Raw genomic sequence first — 14595 nt, forward strand, 5'->3', positions numbered from 1 at the left:
TGAATCCCTTGTCTGTCACAGGCGGGGAAGACTCTACCTTCTGTGCTCTCTTTACAGAGGCGTAATACTTAGACCACCAGTCGATGACATTTTCAGCAGATTCGTCTGCTATAGTCCTTCTTCTTCTTTTGGTGGATCTCCGGGAAGGCTTCCTAGGATCTTGCTAAGGAAGGAGAGATAGGTTACTAGTTGGGCCTCATGTACATGCAGAAGCCATCTGGTGTGGGGCTGTGAAAGGTAGCCCATTTTGGTTGAATGAGGCTTGCTCCAGTGACCCAGTAGGAAATTCTACAAGGGACAGAACAGTGAGCCATGTTCCCAGAGACAGGTGCCTGACACCACAGAGCCCCCAACTCTATAATTCTGTGACTGTAAGTCATGCAGACAATGTCCCCAAGCTTCTGGCATCCTGGCTAGACTTCACCCCCACAGTTACCTGACTATACCCCAGCATGCTCCTCCCCACAGTTACCTGGCAACAGCAAGGTAGCCCAGCCCACTATAAAAGTGGCTGCTTGGCCCTTCCTCTCTCTCTTTAAGCTCTCACCGTTCTTACTCTCATCTCTAGCCCTCCCTCTCTCTCTCCCTTCACCCCTCTCTCCACGTGGCCATGGCCGGTCTCTCTCTTTCTACCTTTTCTCTTTCTCCCTGCCTTTCTACAATAAAGCTCTAAAACCATAGACTGTCTCTGCTCATCAAGGACAAAAGTGCTTGAATGATGGGATAGGCTTTTCCCTAAAGAGCCGAGTCTAACCTCCTGCCAGAAGGTCTTCCTATGCTCCAGCCATGGACTGGACCAAGGACTCTCCCCTGCATGGGAACCACCCAGTGCCCCCTCTCCCCCTACCCTCTCCTCCCTTAGGCCCTGGGGCTGACTGAGCCACTCCTGGGACTCCCGTTTTGTTCTCAGCTCTTCCATGGTGTCCAGCGGTGTCTGGGATGCCCGAGACTGAGAGCCTGTTATCTCTGGCCTCCATGGGGCCCAGAGACCTAAGACTGCCCCTTGTCTGCTCCAACCCCCAATGGGCTGGGTCCGTAGCTTCCCACAGCCAGACACCCACCGGGGGCCATGTGGAAAGCGTGCAACAGTTCTCCACATCTGGTGGGACACAGGTTTTCTCCCATTCCCTTTATTTCCCCATGCCCACTGTCCCTCAGTCTGGTTAACCAAAGAAGAATCTAGTTAGGTACCCAATGAGAAGTGGATATATGTTGGTTTTGTGATAGCAGTTCTCCATGTTGCTTCAGTAAATGAACATTTAGTTATGTGTTCAACTATTCATTGATTATAGTTATAAAGATGTGGTACACAGTGCTTGACTTTAGGGATGCAGTGGGGCTTCACCACAAAACCAGAACCTCTGAGTTCAGTGGAGGAGAGAGACATGCATCAAATGGGTCCCAGGCCCTGCCATACAATGTCATATAACAGGGGCATTGGCTGCAGAGGTCTTGGGTTAATAATCCCTAAGCAATTAATATAAAATATGTGATTCTCAGTTTTCTCAACTAAGGTTGATGACACTAGCCTACCTCCCTATGGGAAGTTCTAGTGACATGAAGTAGGAACTCCCCAGTTGGTTTCATTTCTGATTTAAGAAGTGCAAGGAAGTTATATCTAAAACATAAGTGGTGGGCAGCAAGAGAGGTTTAATTATATGTAATAACTATAGTTACATATTGCAGAAAGAAGGCATTTGGAGAAGATGGTTGTCACATTAGCAGTTGTCTGTAGAAGACTCATCATGCACACTCATCATCTTTTCTTTGCCCAGAATCTCTAGTGGACCTACTGTGTGCCAAACACTCTATCAAGGACAGGATATACAAAGACTTGATGTCAACAAATCATATACAACCTGGATTAGCAGATTTATAAAACTAATAAACTCTGAGACTGAAGAGGTATGTAAGTGTCTGGTGCAAAGCTGGGGCAATGAAGAGAATGTGCTGAGGGGACACGGAGGAAGGACACGGGTACCACCTGAGAAAATATCCATCATCACATCATACTCCCTTTTGCATTTAATTTTTTACTATCTTCTGGGCAAGAGACTTCTTTAGATTCTTTTCTGAAACATGTCTCCCTACATAGCCCAAGATGGCTTTGAACTTGTGGTCCTCTTACCGCAGCTTTCTGGGTGCTGGGATTATAAGTCTGTACCACTGTAGTCCACAAGGAAAAGTTTAAACTGATCTTGTTGTCTGCAACTAAATTTGTGACTTCAGAAGATGGACACCGTTTTTGTTCTGTGGTCTTTGGTCCTTCCCCATCCTCAGAAACTCCCACATTTTAACCTTGACCAACCCTGCTAAGTTTTGAGGTCATCGGGGGTGTTGAGTGCTATGACAGCAGACACCTTCCAGAGGCCCCCTTAACTGAGGATGAAGAATCTTTCTCCTCCTTAGAATTCAAAGGATACATCTTCTTGATCATGTCTGACCTTGTACAAAGCGGGCTCTAAATGTTTGAACAGCAACCCTGGGCGAAGAAACCCTTGCCTTCCCAAGCTAATGAATTTGGAAGAGTTTCTGTTCCATTAAATATTACTGTCACATCTGACTAACACTTTAATTTCATACACAGTGACTTTCCAATCCTCCAAGAGTACTTTGAGGTGGGCATCAATATCTTCATTGTAAATGAGGAACCTGATACCCAGAAATATGAAATTGCTGACTCAAGGTCACATAGCTAGTGTCCGCAGGATTGTTGTCTACATTTTCCAATGCAGGCTCACTGACCAGGTAAATAAGACCCAGGATTACCCTGACTGACCTTGCCATGTCCATCTTTTGGTGGTCCTTGTGCTACAGGTTTGTGCTCAGTTTCCAGCATCGGAGAGGAGTCAGGGATGTCGACCAGGGTGGCTGTTTGGGCCTGAGCAGAGTCAGGTAGCATGGTGGGAGGTGGCTCAACATCCACATAGACATGATCTGCTGGGAGATCCTGGGAGGAGCTGAGGAGGTCGGAAGACTCGGTTGCTGCTAGTGAATCTGAAATGGCTGAATGAAAACTCATTTGGTTAGACAGGGAACATAGCTATTATAATCGGATTCAAATATGGCAAGGTCTTGACACTTCTGGACCTCAGTTCCCTTATTTCTAGGACGATAGAAAAACTACCCATTTTCCTAGGGAGATAAAATTAGACTATGGTGTATGACATCTGATGTGCAATAGTCAATCAAAGAGTGGAGTTATTAATTATTTATCCCTTAGAGTAACTGTGGACACTGGGATCATGAAAGTCAAGGTTTAGGGTACAGGTCCTCTACATTGATACTCTCTCAATGTATAAATTTGCAGAGTTTTTGAGGTTTCAGAGGTCAATGAGCCCCCAAGTGGAGGCAGAACACTGGGCTCATGATCACCTGTGCTTACTGGAAAGCAGAGTTTTATCCTCAGACTCTATGAGATTCTAACTGGGTCACTGAGGTCATTAAGGGTCATAACACTTGTCCAGAGTTGTCAAATGTCCTCTGCATTTCACATTGTACAACTCAGCACTGACGGCCATTTCTCAGTCCGGAGTCTCCATGCCTGCCAAGGCCTTCTGAAGTTCTCATTCCCCTGGGTGTGGCTTTCAGCAGCAATGTTAATCCACCAAACTCTCACAGGTATCTACTCAGTGCTAAACACAGAAACCCCAGCTGAAGTAGACATCCACAGAATAGCAAGATCCCAAATAGCCAAACAAAGCCGACCACCCTCCAAAATTGAAGAGTAGGAGGTGAAGAGAAGGAAGCTAGAAAGCATGCTGCAAAAGGAGATAGAGAGGGCTCAGATGCAGTAACGGAGATGTGTAGAGTGGAGTAAATCAGTACAGCCCTTCAGAGCGACCTCTGTATTCAAACCAGTTTTATGTACATATTCCTTGGGACCAGCACTTTCACTCCTGGGTAACTAGGCTGGAGAAATTCCCACACAGCTTCCTCCCTTGGGAAACACACACAGGCACTTTTATCACAGAGCTTTTGGTGAAAGTAGAGAATTATAAACAAACCAGGAGTCCAGTACAATTGGGAAAAAAAGGGGACTACAGTAGATGCAGTGGATAATCATAATAAACTAACGAGCACATGGCAATATGAATGGATACTAGAATGTAGCATTGAGTGACAAGAACCAGAAACATTACAACACTATATTGTGTGTGTAGATCAAGTGTGCTTAAAATTTACAAGAGGGGCTGAGAAGACGGCTAAGCGTGCACACTGCTTTTGCAGAAGACCTAAGGTAGATTCCCAACACCCTCATCAAGGCTCACAATCACCTCTAAATCCAGCTCTAGGGTGTCTGATGTCTTTTCTGACCCCTATTAAGGGATGAATGGTGTGTGTGTGTGTGTGTGTGTGTATGCACAGCATGATAGTGCAGTATTGAGATGAGAGGTGGGATTAACTAAGAACCCTTGAGAACCAAACGTGGAACAAATTAAAATCCCACCAAGCATTAAGCCAAGAAAAATGGTGGAGACTGGGGCCTGGGGAGAAGACTTTAAGGAATATTCAAAGATGTCTCAACAGAGGACTTGATTCTGATATGAATCTTAAGTAATAACTTGGTAACTCTAGCAGAGAGAGCAGAGGTGCAAATTCATCAGAAAGGCCCAGCCAGGCTCTTGGACAATCTCTGAGGCAGATACCACTGTCCAAACCCACAGGCATTATGACTCTACTGTCCTTTCTGCTCTCAAATCTAGGATGTACTTAGTACCTGGCCTGGCCCCGTCTCCATCTGTCTGTGAAGTCAAGGCAAGGGGCTCTCTGGATTTACACAGAAACTGCTTCAAGCAGTTGATGGTGTAGGTGCCCACGAGGGTGCTCCTCCCGAAAGCCCTCCAGTCCACCACACAGATGCTCAGCGGAGGATGGAGGAGCTCATTCTCCGGCAGCTCCTGTAGGAGAGGTGGAAGAAAAATGACTCTACCTGGGGTTGCTCTGCTCCAGCCCTATGGACCACAGATGGGCATGGCTGGGTGTCTGTCTCCCTTTTCCCAGCCTTGAAGTTCTAGTCTTCAGAATAGTTCTGCAGCTTGCCCACACTCTGGGGACAGTCTCTCTAAGCCAGAAAAATAAGCACTGAAACTGTGGGGGCTATTTCTAATACTAATTCACTCCAAGCACAAACTCCAAAAAGATTTAAATTGCAAAATCTCTCCAACTCCCGTGTTCCCACGACACAGTTTCCAATCCTCATATTCTGTCATTACTAACCACAAGAACCCTCCTTTCAAACGGCAGCTTAACCAGTCCCCATATGTGAAACAGATGAAAGTCAAGCCACAAGACTTGGAGCTAAGTAAGGGGACAGTGCGGTACACGTTTGTCTCTCCCAGTGCCCCACAAGGATCCAGGAAGTCCTCTGTGGAAGGTTGTAAATACTGCATAGGCTTCAGTGTCCTATCTGATCACTTAGAACATGTATCTGTGGAGTTGACTGGGTTGTCAGAGAAAACAACGTTTCCATAGATAGTTCCAACCCATACTAAAACCGTGTAAGTTGAAATATTGTTGAAATATTGAAATAAAATAAAAGCAGGGCATGAGAACAACTGATGTTATAAACACAAAGGATGTTATTTAAATGTGGCCATCAAAGTAAGTTTCTACAGAGCATCATGTAGCCTGCAGTTCTCAGAAGCAACTAGGGGGCTTGTTAAGCCAGGGATGTCTGTGCCCCATTCCAAACACTTCTGTATTTAGTAGACAGGGCTAGACCTGATGTTTGCTATCTTCTTCTTTTGGTGTGTGTTGGGGGAGGGTAGGTACTAGGCATTGAACCCAGAGTGTTAAGCTAGGAAGCACTCTGCCACTGAGCTACACTCCTAGCCCTCACCTTAGTTTTTATTTTTAAGATACGGCCTCACTAAGTGGCCCAGGCTAGTCTGGAACTCTCTCTGTGGCCTGGTGAGGTCTTGAACTTGGGCTTCTCCTGTCTCAGCTTCCTGAGTAGGGAGGATGACAGGCCTCTCCCATGATGCCTAGCTGAGACTGTGCAGCAGGCGAGGCTGATGTGGATCAGTGCTTCAACGAGCCCTGTCTAGGGTAGCGTTTTCTCGCTTTCTTTGATTTATTATAAGATCTAGACCTGGACACTTGAACAACAGATATCTACTTTTTCTCGTTCCGAAATCCTGGCTTTCTATAGTGAGGCTCCCCATGAAGACAGTACACACTTGAAATCTTGAGGCATCTCCTGTCCAGGCCAAGTGGGTGAAGGAAAGGATCCCAGCTGTGGAAAGGGAGACGAGAAGCCGAGGGAGAAGAGATCCATACCACTTCAAAGGCCTCTGCCTGCACGCTGAAGTTGGGGTTGTTCTTGTAGCTCTGGATCACGCAAGACTTCACGCCTCCTCCTCCACACTCAATGAGAACTTGTGGCCGGTCCACAGAGAGGAGCTGTACCTTCTTCATTTCTCGGACACCCCAGAAAAGGACCTGAGGAGAGGGTGGGCAGAGTCAGAGAGGAGCCTGGTGTATGACCAATGGAAAAGCCGATGCGACTCCTGGGAGCTACTGCAGTCTATGCAGCTGCTGGTAGGTCTCCAGTTCAGCTGGCAGGGTCTTTCTTGGGCGAGCTGGCCATCCTGCCATTGTCCTTTAATGATGCAGGTGGGACCACTCCCTCCCCATGAGTTCTATGGGGCCACCCCCGACCCCCTGCCACTTTCTGAACCATACCTCCACTCGGTATTTACTCAGCACTGGCCGGATGTTGGAGGGAACAGGATAGATCTGTGTGATGTCCGGTGGGCCAGTGGGAGGGAGGCCCTGCAGCCCAGAAGGAGGGACCTGTGGCACAAAAGAACCCTCAGTGAGCAGACTTGAGAGAAGCGAGGAAGAGTAGCCAGGCTCTGCAGCACTTCCTCAGCAAGATATCTTTATTTGATCAGCCTCAAGAGCAACACAGACCTTGCAGCCTATCACCTTCTGTCAATCATTGTTGACTGAAAAGCATGTAGTGAGCACTTGGGGTATGCCATGAGACACAGCTTTCAGTGATGATAGCAGCAGATAATGGGGAGTGAACCTCCCACAAGTATATAGATGTTCACAGCTTGATAAAAATAACACCAAAGTATGTATCAGTGGATGCAAAGGGGCTGTGGTCACAGCCTAAGCTTTTGATGGCTCTACTACCCACTGCCTCCAGAGAGTCAAGAGCTACAGGAAGACCATACTGCACAGCTCTGGAACAAGATCGTATTTAATGAAATCAGAGAAGCAGAAAATAAAATCTTTAGAGTGTGGAACTTAGGAGGAAAGTGGGTCGCTTTTGTGCCCTTGGGCACAGTGAAACCACCTTACAATCAGTGTGCTGTGCATAAATACCAAACAAAGGACCTAGAGAAGTCTACTAAAGGCAGGCACTTTCCCACATGTAGGCCATGTTGCCCTCTATCTGAGACCTACCTTGCTGCCCTCATCTGTCAAGAGCCTTTCTAGATTGGGTCTGGGTTATTGAGGCCATTTCCTGTTCTCTGTCCTTTGTGCTGTATTTCTATATAGACACAAGTATAGGAATTGAGTGACCAAGTACAGAAATCAGGCTTTTGTGAACGACTCTGTCAGCCACTCCATCTCCACCATACTTAAGAGCTGGAGGTAAATATTTAAGGTCATAAATGTTTGCCTTTTGGGGTGACTTCTCAGAACTCTCTCAGGATAAGGAAACAATTCCCTTTTTATGAGAATTTTTAAAATATGCCTTTTTAGAAGATTTTCTTTTATTTCATTTTAGTTGTTTAGTTTATGTGTATGAGTATTTGTCTGCACCTATGTGTGTGCGCCTCTGGCCTGCTTGGTGCCTTTAGAGCCCAGAAGAGGCCATTTGATCCCCTAGAGTGAGTTGTAAGTCACTGTGTGGGTGCTGGGAACCAAAGCTGGGTCATCTCCAAGAGAGACAAATGCTTTTAACTGTTGAGCCATCTCTGAAGCCCCATACATGTTGCCTTTTATAAAGCATGTCTAATAATGATTCTTGGAGCCTGGGGAGGGTGAGAGTCAGGATGGAGCTGGACAAAAGATGACTAACACTTTCAGTTGTACTCAAGGGATAATTTCTAATATCCTATAGCAGCAGGACAAACATGATTAGCAGAAATCGAGGGTTCTGAATATTGACTTCCCCTCTACACACACAAAGACGTGATAGATATCTGAAGTACTAGGGACCCCAAGTGCCCTGATCTGCCCATTCCACATTGTTTAAAAACCCATTCCACTTTATAATAGAGTGAGCATGAATTAGAAATATGCGTGGTTGTTACATGGCAGATTGAAATAGAATACAAAGAATGTCCATAGTCAGCTCTTTCCTGGCCACTGTCTCTGCTGGTTGTTTCCTATTCATGACACATGGTACTGGGTTATGTAAGGACACTTTGATACAAGTGCACAGGATTCTCTCACTCCCCCACCCCATTAGGCCTCTTAGTTCACCTAGAGAGTTTCATTTCTACTTTCTTGTTTTACGCACATAAGACTTTACATAACTATATAAGCTCTAAGAAATACAAATGAGAAAAAATCTGCAGTATCTGTCTGTGTGCCTTTTAGCGCTTCTGTGGCTTTATGAGTGATGTTGAAGGAGCAGTTAGCCTCCCAGGTGCAGCAACTTTAGCAGCCAGTGCCAGGCAGCTGGGATCTATCCTCACTGCACCAGCTTCCCATTCCGGCTCATTCTTCAGCTTCGTTATCTCTGACCTATTTGGTATTTGTAGCATCTGCATGTCTCTTTTTGGGCTTTCAAGTAATTGGCTTAACAACATCTGCCATGGCCAACAAAATACGTCTGTAATAATGAAATGGGGGGTGTTCAGCTTTGCCAGTTTTGATGAGCAGTCTTCTAGCATATGGAGCTAATGTGTCAGTCAGCTAGTAAACATTTATCAAGAAAACACTGCATGTGCAGTACTGCCTGAGGGCTTGGAGAGTCAGAAGAAGTAAGGAAAGACTTCCTTTGTCCAAACTCTGAGCCTCACAGAGGCGAGTCATAGACCCCAAAGCAGCAGATCCTGAAGGACCCACGTGGTACCCAGCTCGGTATCTGAAGCTCAGAGAAGGAGAGTACAGGATCACTCACAAAAGCCTGGTTTCTGCACTTGGTTGCTGATTCCCATGTCTTCACAAGGAAATGGGTCAGTGTGGCCTGTATGCATAGTATATAGTTGCTCAGTACATGGGGTCTTGGGGAGGGAGAGGCTATTATGAAGGTGATGTAATTCAACATGGGACAAGTGGAGTGATTTGTTGTGAACAACAGTTTGCTCTACTATTCCATGGAAGATGAAATATAAAGAACTCACTAAGGTCTAGCTACACAACCAGGGCAAAGATGAGGCAGACGGGTACTTGGTGTACTCAGTGCAAAAATTAAAGAGCTGTTTACTCACAGAGCCATGCATGACCTTAATCTGAGCCCTGCACATCTGGATAGCTACAGATGTTCAGGAGCCCTTCTCCTCTCTCTGTCTTCCTCCTCTCATTGCGCAGCCTTCTCTTATTCTGTGCAGGGATGAAGGACCATGCTTGGTCTCTCTGACTTTCTAGCTGGATGAACTTGGGAGAGTTACTCCGGATCTCTGCATATCAGCCCTGTCACTGGTGAATTGGAGACAGTGATGTTCATGTCACAGAGCTACTGTAAAGAGTTGTTGAGGGGCACATCCAGCACTCACATGCTTCCTGCCACAGAGAATTTCTGAGGAGGGGAGGCAAGCTGCATTGGCTTCCTCAAGGCTCAACTTTAACTTGTCTCTAGTTGAATGGAGTTGACTCTGGATTGCTGCTGTGTAAGGTGGATGAAGTCCTGAGAGAATGTATGCTGTTGGCATGACAACCACCGTATTAAGGACTCCAAGCCTCAGAACCATGGGAATGGCAAGACTTCCCCTCTGTCTCAGTCCAGATGTTAACAATGTGTACACAGAGTATTAACTATAGCTTCCTCTTCCCAGGTATCTATGGCCTGACACTGCTCCCCTACAGAGAACCCTACTGAGATTGGCTAACCCACACCCTCATTCAGCAGAATATAACACACACTGGCTTTCCAGGATGCTGTTGTGTCTCCATCAGAGCACATGGCTCTGATTAGTTCCAATGCAGTGCAGAGCAAAGCCCTGGAGGCTTCAAAAATAATTCATAAGTAAAAATATATATTAGTTAAGTTCTCTAGAGGGAGAGAGCTATATAGAAGTTTGGGCTTCAATTTCTCTACAGATTGTTATATCCAATGTCCATTGAGCAGTAACACATGGTACGAAAGGAGGGGACAATGCAGTCAAGTGTCAAAAGAGATAACACTAAGCAAATAGATCCCAAGGGATTTGGGGAGAATCATCATCAGATATAAACTCTACAATAATAGTGCTTAATCTGTCCGATGAAAGACACGATAAAGGAACTCAGTAAAGAACTGAGACCTAAAGTAAAGAGGAAAAAATGGAAATTCTAGAACGATCCATAGAACCACCAGGGAAAAGAAACTTGGTGAAAGTTTACTTTCCAAAGGAGCAATGATAAGGATAACACACAGCTTCTCACCAGAGAAGGGAAGCCCAAGGCCAGAGTGGTATTTTCAAAACACTGAAAGACACTGTCACCAACACTGGCAAACAAACAAACAAAAATCTCAGAGGAAATATATCCTAGTTCAAACAGCAAATGTGTGCATGAGTGTGTGTGTGTGTGGTGTTTGTGTATTATGTGTGAGTGTGTGTGTATGTGTGTGTGTGTGTGTGTGTGGTGTGTGTGTATGTGTGTGTGTGAGTGAGTGTATGTGTATGTCCCAGCTTGACACAGACCTTAGTGCTTCCCAGGAAGGAAATGTGAGTTCAAGCATGTACATGCACTGACATGTTAGCCAGCAGTGCCACCTCTATGATTAGCTGATGACTCAAGAAGACTCCCCTGGGCCCAAGCAGAGTCTTCTGGAAGATCTTAACACTGTGCCAGAGGCTTCCTTCTTGTTTTGCTGACCTGTCCCTCGCTCATTTCAGGTGAATGTCACAATTCAGCTTAGTAGATCATTAATTGATAGCTTTCAATCAGGGAGACCACACAGAGATGCTGTGTAAAACTAGTCCATTCACTTAAGTTAGACTACCAATGAGATGGTTTAACGAGCAGCAAACCTGAAGGAGGAGAATCTTACTTTGCTCAAGCCGGTGAGGCTTCAGTGAAAGGCAAGAACAATATAGCTTTCTCTTGAACTGTATCAAAGGGATGAAGATTAAAAATAAACTTTAAAAAGTGGGCAAAGCTCACATGATGGTAAGTGAAAGCTTTGTTTCTGGGGTGTGTCATAGGATCTAAGTAGGCAGACTTGCCACATAGGTTTATAAACGCTGTGCACTGAATAGCCCTGATGGGCTCTCCTTGTGGAACAAGCTAGAAACGGTCCCTTCTTGGGATGTGTAGTGAACCTGCTCTGAAGTAAGAGAAGAGAGCATTTCTAGAATTTGGGAAGTATGGCAGACAGATAAGGGTAGCAAGGTCTGTGTTTTGTCTGCTTAGGAACATTCCTTGGGAACACACCCACACACAGTAGACACTGCATGAATACACGTTTGAATGTAAGAATCAATGAGTAAAGCAATCCTTGTGTTCCACAAACTGACATAGCGACAGGGGAGGAAAGGACAATTTCAGTTGCCTACAAACAATGCTATGAACTGAATAGAGAAAGAGGCAAAGGATGGGAGAAAACATTTAGACTGCGGTGGAGTGGGCAAGCTGGAACAGAAAACTATTGCTCTTAATTTTGATAATTATTATTGGCAGGTAAATGGTTCTGCAGGAGTTGAGGTGGGTAGAGTGGGGAGACACTTCAGAATGAGTTAATAGACTGCCCAAGAGCAGGAGAGTACATCTGTGAGGCCCAGGAACCTGGAGAGTCTGTGCATAACAACGTCATAGTGGCTGTGGGGTAACTTGAATATTAATAAATGACCCCAAGTTTAAGACAGCTTAAAAGCCAGACTGGGAATTTAATACTCATGTAAAGTGTAGAATTTACTCTTCATGGAATATTAGCCATTATAGTAAAAACAAAATGGTATTTTAGTTACACTTGGAAATACTAGGTTTTGAAAAATACATTTTAAAATGTTCTTCTGAGAGCCTGTTTACCACAGTAGCAGGTATTTCAAATCCCAAAGAGAAATATTCCAAGAAGCACTTCTCAAATTCTGTTCACTGCATTTGGAGGAACCGGCATTTAAGAAAAAAAAAAAAGGCAAAATCTGGTAAATAGTTTCGTAGATAAGGAGCAGAGAGCAGCTGAAGAAGAGGGAGGCATGATCGACTCATGTTCTGGAAGGAATGTGGAGAATGACAAGAGCAGGGGGATGGTTCACAGAGGACTATAAGATTCCAGGAACAGAAGACGGGAAACAGGCAAGGAAGCAGCTACGGGCTGGTCAGGCCCTGGGCATAGATACCATGAACAGGATTATGATGGCTTTCAGTACTCAGCCCAAGAGGCTGAGCTAACAGCCAGGGGTGGACTAAGATCGGGAAGAGAGGGGACAGCTAGTGTGGATGGCTGATGGAAACAGTGGATTTGATGGGTACATAGAAAAGCCATGCTATCAACTCTTGAGTCAGGGGAGTGTCTCAGCATGGGAAGCAGGGAAGTAAAGCAAGCCATGCACAGACACAAAGAGGTGACAGCTGTGACAAGTGAGGGCTGGCCTAGTCCCAGTGTGCATAGCACATCTGAGCTCCACCTGCTAAGACAGTCACTCTGATGATCAAATCACTTTTTGAACAAGTAAGCAAATGGAAAGTCATAATTAAATCCAGACTGGATTGCATCTCCTAAGCTTCCTACCTCTGAAAATGATCCTCCATAGGTCACCTGTTGGCAAGCAGCAGGTGTCTCAACAGTGTGCCTGGTTCTGAGAGAGGAGGTGGGTAGGACCGTGAGTCCCAGATGGAAAAGCCCTCAGGTCATCTTTAGGGGTCAACTTGTTCAGCCTCTCATTGAAAGATTTACTAAGAGACTTGTAGACTGAGAGCACTTATCAAGGTGGCTGTGAGTTGGGAAGAGTGGCTGCCTAGATCCAGCTCAGACAACCTGGAACCTGAGCATTCTCATGCACAGTGTGCCAGACTAGGGCTAGTTCTCCCAAGACAGCCTTCACCTTCCTCGGTGGTTCATGCTCTAGTAGCCTTAAAAAGAGTGTGAACATAGCTTTGTTCGTTAAAAGGAAACTTCATGTGGCTAGGTAAAATAAGGCAATGGAAAGTAAAATTAAAACAAACTAGCTAACACAGAGCTGGGTGAGATGTGCAGTCAGAAACGTGCCTGCTTGCAAGCATGAGGATCTGTGCTTGATTTCCAGCATCCAGCAAAGAATTAATCCCAGAGCTGGGGAGAGGGGACCAGGGGTATCTCTGGAGCTTGCTGGACAGCTGGTCTGGCTGAGTCTGCTACAGGCTCAGTGAGAGGCTCTGACTCAAACAATAAAGTAGAGAGTGATTGGGGGAGAGCATCTAACACCCACCTCAGGGCGCCACATGTACACATACATTTACACATGCACCCACGCCACCCACATATAAATGTGGATGCACACAGATATGTACACATACACACATATACACACAAAAACTCTAGTGGAAACAAGTGTTATTGGAATATATAATATGAAGCAATTATTACATTTCCCCCATTCATTAGGTTTGGAGGAACTGAAGTTCCAAGAAGACATGGGAAACACTTTTCTGTAGCCACCGAGTCTGAAGCTGCTCTCTCTTGGGAAGGGAAGTTGTCAGTTGATGTGATGGTATAGGGGAACAGAAAGCAAAGCCTTCCTCTAGAAGTGGGGGTGGCAATAAAGGCAAAGCTCCTTTTGTCTGGATTCAGTTGTTTAGTATCTGCCTGGGTTTGAACTAGAACAGCTTGCTGACAGCTCTCATTGGAGAGAAGACTGGACCAGCTGGTCTGGAAGGTTGCCTTCTGTTCTGACCCCCACCCATCTGCGCAGCACGCACTTGTCTGGCTACAGATGGTTTTGTTGGAGACCACTTGGGTTATCATTCTGGAGCATCCTAGCCTCCTAGGACTTAGTGTTTGTAAGACAGCTCTTTCTAGTTCTACTTTCTGACCCTGCTAGACATCGTCTACTTGGAGCTGAATGAAGCCAGTCCTTGAATCCCTGTGACCTTACTCCTCCTTATGCAGGCTCAGTTTCCCTGGCAGAGTTTACTCTTCCTCCAAAGCTGCCATTTTCTCCACTATAAGTTGTCCCTTAGGTGACTTAAAACACAGATGACAGAGTCTGATAGGATGGACTTAGCAATATATCAGTGTTGGCAATTGCAACCTCCAGGCTGCAGATGCAAAGAGTATTTGGGTCTGGATACAAGTACATCTAACCTAAATGTCCCCTTAATAATGAACACAATTGAGCTCTCCATTAGAAATCTGTCTACCTGGAGTCTAAATTCAGACCTGTCATGCTGACCACATCATTGCCTTGCTATCCACTTCAAATTCTAAAATCAATAGCTGGGACCACAGATTTTTGCTTTAATATCCTATTGCATAGAAATATTATTAGTAATAAAACATTATGC

The 14595-nt window shown here is 45.4% G+C and overlaps 1 protein-coding gene across 2 annotated transcripts in view; it reads right to left on the reverse strand.

Moving 5' to 3' along the window:
* Window positions 1-14595, reverse strand: part of Fer1l6 (fer-1 like family member 6) — a 116986-nt gene that overhangs the window by 36825 nt on the left and 65566 nt on the right. The window contains exons 22-26 of one of the 2 annotated variants that reach the window (XM_085831348.1): window positions 6688-6798; window positions 6283-6444; window positions 4721-4901; window positions 2780-2997; window positions 38-163 (exon numbers count right to left, since the gene is read on the reverse strand). In XM_085831348.1, coding sequence (XP_085687474.1) covers window positions 38-163; window positions 2780-2997; window positions 4721-4901; window positions 6283-6444; window positions 6688-6798 — 798 coding nt within the window. Of the gene's footprint in view, window positions 1-37; window positions 164-2779; window positions 3007-4720; window positions 4902-6282; window positions 6445-6687; window positions 6799-14595 lie in introns of both variants that reach the window. The other variant, XM_085831347.1, reaches the window with a different exon arrangement.

The sequence above is a fragment of the Mus caroli genome, unplaced genomic scaffold (genome assembly GCF_978045245.1).
Source record: "Mus caroli unplaced genomic scaffold, Mus_caroli_1 scaffold_16, whole genome shotgun sequence".
NCBI classification, from domain to species: Eukaryota; Metazoa; Chordata; class Mammalia; order Rodentia; family Muridae; genus Mus; species Mus caroli.